The 12493-nt window shown below is 37.3% G+C and overlaps 1 protein-coding gene across 1 annotated transcript; it reads left to right on the forward strand.

Moving 5' to 3' along the window:
* Positions 1 to 10536: 10536 nt before the first annotated feature.
* On the forward strand, positions 10537 to 12232 carry BDW43DRAFT_295182 (glycoside hydrolase family 32 protein). The gene has a single exon (XM_032044043.1). It carries the CDS (start codon positions 10570 to 10572, stop codon positions 12118 to 12120), a length of 1551 nt encoding a protein of 516 aa, XP_031893825.1. The 5' UTR covers positions 10537 to 10569; the 3' UTR covers positions 12121 to 12232.
* The last annotated feature ends 261 nt before the right edge of the window (positions 12233 to 12493 follow it).

Genomic DNA, 12493 nt, shown 5'->3' on the forward strand with positions numbered 1-12493 from the left:
CCTTTCTCTATAAACTTGGTAGGCACTATCACTGGCAGAACTCCTGCTGCCATCACTCGAGCTACTATCAGTATCAGATCCTTCATTTACCGTACAGGCCTTGCCTCTCTGGCAGTCCCTGTAGCCTCTATGGCTCCTGCGGTCCTTATCTCTGCCATTTCCTCTATGGCTTCTCTTTGAATCATGATTCCTTTGTTGTCTATTTCTCTTATCTTGCTCCTGGTCTTTCTTAGGAGCCTTGCAGTCTCTTGCAAAGTGGCCTATCTTGCCACAATTGAAGCATGTTCTCTGCTTCACGCGATTTGCAGCCTCTTCGATATTTCCAGTCTCTTTGGCAGATTCCATCATGCTCTCTTGCTGTTGAAGACATGATAATACTACTCCGCGGGTGAGATTCTCCTGTGCTAGAAGTGAAAACTTCATGGAATCATATCCTGATAGTAATCCATCCAGGAAGAAGATAATAATAATTATACTATCAAACTTTACCTTCCCGCTGCTAATGTCTTTCAACTCTATATAGTATTGATCCAGTTGCTGCATTGCCTTCTCAAGACTTATCTTTGGATCCATCTGCCATCGTGTTACCTTTCTAATTGCATTGGTGATATCAACTTGAGACCTTCTTTCATACTTCTCTAGCAGGTATGCCTACATGTCTCCAGATAATCTTAAGCTCTGCACTGAGACCTTATTCTCCTACTTCAGGTTCTGTAGAATATAGAGCTTGGCGGTTGCATCAGACATTTTCCATCCTGGGTCCTTCAATAGCCTTGTGACCCTTGCTATATTCCCTTGCCAATTATATATATGCTCCACTATCTTCCAGTAACCTTGTGTCTCTAGGAAGATCTTATATTGCGCCTTCTAACTGCTTATATTTGTCCAGTCCAGCTTCTCTATACTGAATGTGGCAAGCTTCTGCAGTGTCACTGCCATGTAGGCAGGAATCTCTGATTCTTCCGGCATCGCGGATATTAATTCTCCCTGTAACTGTCTATCAGGGTCTTCCTCAGGCGTCTCTACCCTTCCTAGGGATCCACCTGGCAATATCTCTATTAATTCAGATCTCGGATTGATTATCTCAACTGTCTCGTCCGTCTCAGCCGCCTCGTTTGCGGTTGCCTCATCCGTCTCAGTTAGCTCAGGTGCCTCCGGCGTCTCCGGCAGGTCTTCTCGTCGGTCGTCGGTCTCGAAGGCCCCGGGCACTACGCTTGGCTCTCGGGTGTTCTCACGGCTCAATATATATCTCCCTGTCCTAGGGTCTCGCTCGCGCGGCATCTGACCTATTCAGCTTTCAAGACATAGTGGTTCGATAGCCCGATCAGGGATAGGTAGGCAGGTTATACGGGCCTGGCCACCTTCAACAAGATCGAGGATCAACACGCTGCGTACAGCTTTAACTCTGCTGGATTAGGCAAGGTAGTTGGCCTTACATAATCCCCCGAGGTGCTAGGCCTGTTGGTTAGACACGACGTAGCAGCCCGGGCTCATAACCTATGTTGTGATCTCAGGGGAAAGATGGGCAGAATGAGGCTGTATCAGCTACACGTACGTAGCCTACTGAGGACCGGATGCCATTCCGATAGATCTCAATTCTATGGACGACTATATCAACTATCTTTTCTCCTTCTCCTCTTAATCAACTACTAATGGGTGAAGCCTTCAGGGGCAGAAGAGTTGGTGATCCGGCCAAGCCGCTAAAGCGATCACGTGTCTCCTATAGATTCATATCAAGCTCAGTAGATAAGGCTTTTAACTCACTACAGGTCTTTAGTCTAATCAATGGCTTTGCAATTGTTCAACGTCTCTCTACTAAGGATAAATGAACTGGAATCCTTAGATATATTGATATAGCCTGCGATAGAGGCCGTATAGCAGAGAATCAGTCTCAGGAAATCTATATTGGCTGGTCTTAATAAATTGACTGCCCCTTTACTGCACGGCTTAAATATAACCCCATATTTGAAGTGTGGTATCTGACCAATCAAGAAGGCAGTCATAACCATAGTCTAGTGAATATATCAGCACTTCTAGCTCACTGGCGGAGTAAGCTCCGTAAGCGGTATAGCCAGATTATTAGAATATTTAATAAAGGCCTTCCAATACGCTATATTATATCTGTTCTACACCGGGAAGGCCGTATACAGTTGATTAGAGCCCGAGATCTCTACAACATGTGATATAGAGTTAATATTAAATATCTTAATAGTTATATAAATATAGTCTTCTCTACTGGATACTAGGCCGGCTTATAGCTATCTATACAGGCTATAAAGACTTTACAGTATATTATGAAAAATACTATTATTTAATCTATCTAGTAATATACTTCTATAGTAGGCTAAAGTCTCTTACTTATTTTTTCTTCTGTCTATATTGTGAAGGCACGGTCTCTATACAGGCCACTGGAGTGGGAGGTGACGTCTGATGTGTTACCTGTTTGTTCTGTTTGTATTCAAGATAGGTGATATCCCAGAGCTTCACTTGTGGGATATTCTCTCCTTCAAGCGATTCTCTCATACTAGAGCTACCCGATAAGATTAATCTATCTATATTGGCCTGAGCTGTTATATTAGAATCGCTTCTGTCTCTTTTTACACTATCCTTTTCTTATCCTCTTGAATTCCCTGATTCCATTTCTGAAACCCTTAAATACCCAGTCACTATAGCGCGCGACACGAACCGACGCCTGTCTCTAAACACAGGTAAAAATGACCAGCCTGAGGAGCTTTCACTTAAGGACTTCCTGAAACACTATTATAAGATACTAAAGAAACTGTATAATAATATTCTTAAATATTTCTATATTCTGATAGTAAAGGAGAATAGTTATCTTAAGGAGATTATTTCTCTTAAAGAGTTCCAGAACCCCCAGGACCCCACAGGCTCTGTAACATGTATCCAGGAGATAGAGAAAGAACTTACTAAAATAATTAGCCAGCTGACTGTTAAGAACTTCCAGGTTACTAAATTCTATAAAGAATAAGACTTATATTATAACACTTTCACTGCTTAATAACTTAACTGTTATGAATCTGGAACCAACTCTTGCCAGGAATCCTTATAACCAGAAAGCAGAAGTAAATCTAAGAAAGTTCCTGATTCTCCTGTCCTGACTGATAGCAAGAACCCTAAGTTTAAAGACTAGTTAGTAGAGATATATAATAAATTTAAAGCTAATATAGACTAATATAATAATAAGATTATAAAGAAGGCTTACCTGATATTATATATCTCTAGACTAGCCTGTCAGCAGTTAAATCCCTATCTATAAGAAGATACTATAAATCCTTACCAGTCTATTAATAAGATATTTAATATCTTGACTTAAGCTTTCCGTGACTTCTACTGTTAGATCAAGGCACAAGCAGAGCTGTGTAACTTGATAATAAAAGTAGAAGATAATTTCTATAAATTTCTGGTAAAGTTTCTATACCTGGCAGGAGAAGCAGAATTACCTAAGAGCTAGTATAAGATAGAATTAAACCAGTGCCTTATCTATAAGATATATAAGATAAATATTATCTACTGAGGAAATAATAAAACTTTTAATAAGTTCTATATATTTATAAGATCTGTTATCCAGTCTTTAAATAAGATTAATAAAGATATCAAGTACTGTAAAGGACTAACTACTAATTTAAACTGCCCTGCTATTAGAGATAAGGCTCCTACTATAAGTCCTATTAATAATAAGTTAACTATAACAGGTAATCTTATTCCTAAGTATATCTAATTAGATAATACTATATATAACTAGCTTATAAAGAAAGATAAATACTTTTACTATAAGAAGCCTGGCTATATTATCAGTAACTGTCCTCATAAGAAGAAGATTGCCAAGTTAAAGAATTTGGAACAGGTAAAGAATACTAAGAATATAGAGTTAGAAAATATTCAGTTCTAGAAGAAGTCTTCTATCTAGAATATATTCTGGAAGTCAATAGATACTTATAAAATCTTAGTAAGCTATTAGAAGAAAAGAGCTTTATTACTACTATTAATTTAGCTAAAAATAGAAAATATAAATTCTTATAAGCTTTAGTTAACTATAAAGCAAATATCTATTGCTTTATTAATATATATTATACAGTTAAACTAAGCTATTAAATAAATATATCTATAATTCTCTTAAATACAAATTATTATATCTTAGAATATAATAAAAAGACCTATAAATTAATTATATATCTAATACTTTTTAATCTTACTATTAATAACTGAAGCCTCTCTAATATACTGTTTTTAATTACTGACTTAAGACAGTATACAGTTATACTGGACAGATCTTGACTAGAGAAACAGAATATATAGTTAGATATAAAGAAAAGATAACTAGTGTAGCCTAAGAAAAGAAAGACTTAGAATACTAGTGAATATAAATCTTTAAGAATATAAAAAATAGATAACTGTACAAGCCTCTAGAAGATAAAGAATATCCTTAGTAGTAAGATTATTTAAGAAGTAGCAGTATTCTATAGGCCTAAATAAGCTTTTTAGCAGATATTACTATTATAAGCTGATATAGTGCTTATTAGTGCTGTAGGCTTCTGCTGGTATATAAAGAAAAAGAAAATAGAGACCTGTATTATTAGTTTATATAAGCTTAACAAAGCCCTAGAAGCCCAGTGGCTATTAGAAAGAATTAAAGATAATAATAAAAAAATATTATTATAAAAAAGACTGCCTGCTTACTGTTATCCTTGGAGTAATATTTTTTTAAAGAAGAAATCTAATATACTATCTCTATTCTAGGACTGTGATCACTATATTAAGCTTAAGATTCTAAATTCCCTGGACTACTTATTTCTCTATAAGATATTATAGGAAGAGCTTAAAGCCGCGAAGATATACTTTATAGAGAATCTTAAAAAGAATTTTATTATATTATCTACTGTTCTATTCATGTCCCCTATCCTGATAGTAAAGAAGCCAGGTAAAGAACTATATTTCTATATAGATTACTGGAAGTTAAACTCTATTACTAAGAAGGACTGCTATCTATTACTGTTAGTAAAAGAACTTCTTAGCAGGATCAGTCAGGGAAAGATATATATAAAACTAGATATATATTAAGGATTTCACTAAATATAGATAATACTAGAAATAGAAGATCTTATTATCTTCTGGATCTATTATAGAATATATAAGTACTGAGTTATACTATTTAGTTTAACTAATAGACCAGTAATCTTTCAGCAGTTTATAAATAATATTTTTATAGAATTTCTGGATAATTTTATAATAGTTTTTATTAACAATCTCTTAATCTTTAGTTATAATAAATTACAGTACCAGAAATATATTAAGAAAGTCCTGTAATATCTGAGAGAGACAGGTCTCTAGGCCAGTATTAAGAAATATAAATTTTATATAAAATATACATAATTTCTGGATTTTATTATTAGTACTAATAGTATTAAGATAGACCTAGAGAAGATTAGTATTGTAAAGAATTAGAATATACTAAGTACTATAAGAAAGATATAATCTTTCTTAGGCTTCTATAACTTTTACTAGAAATTTATAAAAGACTATAGCTAGATTATAAGACTGCTAAACTTACTAACTTAAAAAAATATTATTTTCTATTAGAATTCTCACTATAGAGAGGCCTTTAATTATTTAAAGCAGAGACTTACAGAAATCCCTGTATTAAGACACTATAATCCTAACCAAAAGATATAAATTAAAACTGATATCTCTGACAGAGTTATAGCAGATATCCTAATACAGAAATAGAAAGAGAACTAGTATCCTGTTATATTTTATTTAAAGATCTTAGTCCTGGCAGAGTATAACTATAAGATCTATAATAAAGAGCTGTTGATAATTATTAGAGTACTAGAGAAATAGTAGACTGAATTAATTAGACTCTAGTAAATTAAATTATTTCTAATATATACTAATTACTGAGCTCTTGAATATTTTATAACTAAATAATATCTAAATACTAGATAGTCAAGATAGTATAAATTCCTTATAGATTTTAACTTTATAATCTAGTACTAATTAAGAAAGCTTAATATTCTGATAGATATACTATTAAGATAAAAATACCTGGTTAAATAGTTAGAAGCTAACCAGGATTTTTACTAGACATAAATTCTCTTATAATCAGAATACCTGGATAAGAGAATATAAGCTAAATAGAAGAGATATACTGTAGTAACAGTTATTCTTTTATAGCTAGAGATACAAGTAATAGATAAGATTCTAAAGACTAACTATAAGAATATCTCTTTATAAGATATACAGCAGAAGATACAGATTTCAGTAGTACCCTAGAATATACAGGAAAATCTACTATTATATAGAGAATAATTAGTGGTCCCTAAGGATAGTAAATTATAAGCAAAACTACTGAATAAAATATATTACTAAAAGTTAATTATATATCCTGGAAAGAATAAAATATACCAGCTTATTTAAGTGAGATACTACTGGCCAGGAATACTTAAGGATATTAACCAGTATCTATATAACTATAAGATCTGTCAGTACTACTAAATACTTTAAGATTTTTTTTCTAGCTTATTAAATTCTTTACTGCTTCTATTATATCCCTAGCAGTATATATCCATAGACTTTCAGTCTATATCAAAGAATAAAAAGGGATTTAACAGTGTCTTTATAATTATTAACTATTTATTAAAAAGATCTGTTTTAATACTATATTACAAGACTACCAATACTTATAATATAGCAAGATTATATATAAAATATATCTACTGTTAGAAAGAAGCTCTGGATTTTATTATTTTAGATTAAGATAACTAGTTTATCTCTAAATTCTGGACAGAGCTCTATAAGATTCTGGAAGTAAAACTAAAGTTATTAACTAGTAAATATTTCTAGACTAATAGCTAGATAAAGATTATTAATTAGTATATTATATAGCGCCTTTAGCTATTTATAAACTATTACCAGAATAACTAGTTAGACTTATTATTACTTATTAACTATACTGCTACTATTTTAAGAAGTAAATTTACAGGCCTATTTTCTTTTACAGTTAACTACAGTTATAAATCTTAAGTGTCTTTTGACTAGCAGCCCCCAGCAGATCCTGTATTACTAAAGAGTCCTGACTTTCAGGAGACTTGCCACTGGAAATATTAGTTAAAGAAAGTATGGAACTAGATAAAGAAATAGACCACTAAGTTATAGAAATCTTAAAAGAAGCAAGCCAATTACTACTGGAGAGAGATAGATTTTAAGATTAGAGACTGAATATATATTATAATAAAACACTGGAGTACAGGATATCCTAGTAGAAAGTTAAATTAATAAATAGTAGAAGAATTTAGAATTACTAAGAAAATAGACAATACTTATAAGCTTGATTTACTAAGTTTAATCAAGGTCCACCCTATCTTTTTACCGGATAAGCTTAGAAAGGCTGCCAGAGATCTGTTACCAGAATAAGTACAGGACAAAGCACCTTTAATTAAGGTTAATAGATAAGAAAAATAGGAGATAGATAAAGTTTTGGCAGTTAAAAAGATATAGAATAAGCTATATTACTGTATTAGATAGATTAGCTATAATAAGGACTTAAATTAGTATCTAGTAAGTAACTTTAAGAACTCTTCCTTATAAATAAAGGATTTCCATATATAACACTCTGAGCAGCCAGGACTATCATTACAGTTATAGAAGTGGATAACAGCAGTAGAGCAAGATACTTTCTTAGAGAACTATCTGGATAACAATAGACCACTAGATTAGACAAGACAGAGAACTTGAATAGCTGAGAACAGCCATTTCTGAATAGAAGGATAATATAAAGGCACAGTCTCTATACAGGCCACTGGAGTGGAAGATAATGTCTGATATATTACCTGTTTGTTCTGTTTGTATTCAAGATAGGTGATATCCCAGAGCTTCACTCGTGGGATATTCTCTCCTTCAAGCGATTCTCTCGTACTAGAGCTACCCGATAAGATCAATCTATCTACATTGGCCTGAGCCGTTACATATATATCAGAAAGTGCTGGAGGGATAGATAGAAGTGCCTAAAGGCAGGCCTGTCAGAGAAAATTAACTGGCTCCTTAGTATAGCTGCTAAGACTGAAGAGTTTAGCTATATTATATAAGACTTATTCTTCTTTAGAAATATATATCTAAACTGGATCTGCTTAAGCACTAGTTAGTATAACAGTCTATACTTCTATCTAGATAGAGACAGGCAGTATTTCCTTCTATCTATAGGTAGCTAAAGCAGGTTCCTGTCTCTAGAAGACTAGGCCAGGATAGTACCAGACACTTCTTCTATCCTTTTTTAATATATATTATTCAGATTTGTTGCTTCAAGCGTGTATCTGGCTAGTTTCTAGTGAGATTTCTGTTTAAGTAGCACGTCCAGTTGCCCCTAGGGAGGCCGCGGATCACATTGCCGTGTAATCCGCCGAGTGACGTTAAATAGTAGCCAAGCCAAGCCAAGTCCCTGAATGCTTTATCTATTAGAAGATAAGTAGAAGAGATCAAGATAGTTGATACAGTCATCCATAGAATTGAGTATCTATCAGAATGGCATCCAGTCCTCAGTAGGCTATGTACGTGTAGCTGATACAGATCTATTCTGCCTATCTTTCCCCTGAGATCACAACAGATCTTAACAATTAGAGGCCTGGAGATTGATAAAGTATTTTTGAGAACTAGAACCTGATATAGTTTATTACTAGTACTGCAGAATAGGGTATAAGAGCTTTAGGGCCTGTAATAGATATTTACCAAAATACTATATTCCCACTGGCTCCCATAAAGGCCCAAATTATACATGTTCTGTGCTAGGCTGCTCAGCTAGGGGAGGCAAAGCATGCCAACACACCCCAGCAAGATATAGTAACTGTGGAGGTAGGCATCCTGTTCCAGCTACCAGTTACCCTAGCAAACAAACAGCCCAAAGATATAGAAATCAAGCTTCTCCTATACTACCCAGCTTTCCAGCAGTTCAGGTAGTTATTAAAGAGCACTTAAGAAGTATTTCAGTATCTAGTAATCCTAGGATTGATAATCTTAGGCCTAGCTCAGCCCTAGGAATACCTCAGACAGTAATTGAAGTACCACTACCAAGTACCTCCCGGGACCAAGTGATGGAGGATATCCAGACTTCTAGGCCCCTAGAGTCTACCAACCCATCTCAACGCTAGTGATCCAACAGAACTGTCGCAGGGCATATGCTCTTACTGTAGCAGCCCTGGAGACAGGGCCCCAGAGACAGGCAGATATTATCTGCTTGCAGGAGCCCTATATCGCATGTGATTTTCGACATTCAGCTTATTTAATTTACTGGCCGGAAAGAGGAGAGCATAAGCATCATAGAGTGCTGATAGCAATTCGAAAGGACTTATTAGGTATAATGGCTATTGAAGCCAGAACTGACCTGATTTATCATCCCTACATAATATTATAGCCCTCGATATCTGGGATCTGGATAGGAGCAGGTGTGATGGCCTGCGCAGCCCTATGAGGTTGATTATATAAGAGTGCTTTCTAACTTATAACTATCTCTACAACCACGGCGTAGGACGTCCGTATGTTTCAACACAATACCATGGTCACACAACTAAGTTAGGTCCCACCTCGGCATTTAAACGAGCCTATCCGACCTGTAACCTGAAAAACGAGGCCTCGTCATCTGCAACCACCATCCAGGACAAAGTGGACGCGTGACCATCATCCCCGCGAAGACCATTCATAAGCAGGAACGCGGCACGCGACCTACTTAAATAAAACAATAACATATTTTACTAGGATAATTTAACTGATTATGGCCTTCTTTATTTAAACTGCTGGATCGTGGTGGCCTTCATAGCATTATTATTGATGGTATAGACTCCTCTCTTTCTTTGCCTTCTGTAGCGCTTTATTAACTGATAAACATCAAGAAGTTAAAAATCCGCCTCCTTCTTGAATAGAATATTGAGCCATCTTCTTCTCTAGCGTAGATTCTCTGCAAATCAACATGTTGATTGTCCTTTGCGTCCGGCCGGCCGGTTAGGTGTCCGCTTTCATTAACGACTTTTAATATTTGTAATCACCGCGACATGACCTCTTGCTTGATTATTGTTCTTTGGCAAGGAAGTCTCGTTCATATGCAACCATACCAACATGTCGAAGGTATATGGGTCTGCTTAGTAGAAGGGGCAGTTAGCTTTTGGCCCGTGGGGGTCAGAGAAGCTTCCACGGAGCATTTCCATGAAGATGCCGGTACTACTACTCATTATCCCGAGTTTACTCCACAGTTATCCCCACACACTAATTAAGTTTCCAGCTTGGGACGGAGGATCTTCGGCGTTACACTCCAATTTATCCCAGATTACGGAGTAATGAAGTTGACCATTAGGATTCCTCCAGATGATGAATATTCTGACTTCCTGTCCTTTTGTTCCCTGCAGCTTATCAAGTTTGAGGGGAAAATGTTGATGGTATCATCCGGGCGAAGTCTATATTTACTTCCGATCATCCAGGGTAGAGGATGTGTTATAGCAGACTTGTTCTTCTCTCCTTCCCTCTTTACAAAGTTCAAAGCTGTTGAGCAAATCATTTTATATCCCAGTCATGAATATCTTAAAGATCACTGTGACACTCAGAGCCCTTTCTGTGGCTTGGGCCCTTGTTAGCCAGGTGGTGGCGGATGACTTTCGTCCTGCCTTTCATTTTGCCCCAGATAAGAACTGGATGAACGAGCCCAATGGGCTAATCAAGATTGGCTCGACTTGGCACCTCTTTTACCAGCATAATCCAACGGCAAATGTTTGGGGTAATATAAACTGGGGCCATGCAACCAGCTCTGATCTGCTTCATTGGGCTTACCTACCTGTTGCCATCGAAAACGAGAACGGTATTGAAGCGTTCACAGGCACCTCTTATTACGATGCCAACAATACCTCCGGATTAGGAACATCTGACAACCCGCCGTACCTGGCCTGGTTCACTGGATACTTTCCTTCGAACGGTACGCAGGATCAGCGCCTTGCCTTCAGCTTGGACCTTGGCACGACTTATGTTAAGCTGCCGGGCAACCCGGTCATAGCAAGTGTCCAGGAAGCGCCCCATGATGTGACTGGAGGCTTAGAGAGCCGTGACCCCAAAGTATTCTTCCACTCTCCATCAGGAAAATGGGTTATGGTCCTCGCGCATGGAGGACAGAATAAAATGACATTTTGGTCTTCTACAGACTCCAAAAGCTGGATATGGGAGAGTGACCTCCTATCCACCCAGATCAAGGGCTTCCCATCCTCAATTACAGGGTGGGAAGTACCCGATATGTTTGAGCTTCCAATCCATGGCACCAACGAGACCACCTGGGTGTTGATGTTTACACCAGCCCAGGGATCCCCAGCTGGTGGCAATGGCGTCGTGGCGCTGACAGGATCCTTCGATGGGAAAACCTTCGTGGCCGACCCTGTTGATTCTTCTACACTATGGCTAGACTATGGCCGCGATTTCGATGGTGCCTTAAGCTGGGAAAATATACCTGTGTCGGATGGGAGACGCATTATCGCCGCCGTGATGAATAGTTACGGCTCAAATCCTCCTACAAATACATGGAAAGGGATGCTCTCTTTTCCCCGCTCGTTAACACTCAAGCAAATGGGATCCAAGCGATACTTTCTGCAGCATCCCATTAGCGAGTTACGGACAATCGGCAACTCCCTTATAAGCATCCAGAATCGAACGATTGAGCCAGGCCAAACATTGCTTTCTTCAACGCACGGAATTAGTTTAGATATTCGAGTTGCTTTTCTCCTCGACCCAGGGGCTACACTGTCGCTGGCGGTCAGGAAGGCAGGGTCGGAGCAGACGATCATCCGCTATTCCCAGGCGAACTCGACATTATCTGTTGATCGAAGGGCAAGCGGAGACAACACTTATGACCCTGCAGCAGGCGGTATCCATAACGCCCAACTGGTGCTTGACGATACCGAACTGGTTAACATCCGTGTATTGGTTGACACTTGCTCCGTGGAGGTTTTCGGTGGACAAGGAGAGGGGGTGATCTCAGACCTTATATTCCCGAGTAGCACATCTAACGGCTTATTGTTGGAGGCGATAGGAGGAAAGGCCACATTACAGTCCGTGGAGATATATTCCGTTTCACTTGACTAAGGTAACGGGTGGTAGCTCACTGCTCTGGGCCTGAGATTGTTGGCCAGTGATCCCCTTCTGCTACCTTGGTACCTTTGATGCTTGGACTGGATCGGATATAGCTAGTCTCTCTTTTGTTATCAAAGCGCGATGAAAATATATTATTTACCTATAGTAATATAAATACATTACTGTATTATAAGACTGTATTATATAAAGAATATAAATTATTACTACAGTAGGAAGAGATCTACAGCTGTGGGCTCCTGCGGGTGGTTCATATATATATATCTTGACCTGTGGGTGGTTTGTCTATCATCTTAACCCGGCCCAACCCACAGGCCTAACAAGTCTATGGCTGGTAGTTTAATTACTGCAGTTTATGTTCAGAATA

The sequence above is a fragment of the Aspergillus alliaceus genome (genome assembly GCF_009176365.1).
Source record: "Aspergillus alliaceus strain CBS 536.65 unplaced genomic scaffold BDW43scaffold_107, whole genome shotgun sequence".
Taxonomy (NCBI): Eukaryota; Fungi; Ascomycota; class Eurotiomycetes; order Eurotiales; family Aspergillaceae; genus Aspergillus; species Aspergillus alliaceus.

What these genes read in the sequence shown, in the direction of transcription:
- BDW43DRAFT_295182 (XM_032044043.1), top strand. Translation starts at nt 10,570, where the DNA reads ATGAATATCTTAAAGATCACTGTGACACTCAGAGCCCTTTCTGTGGCT.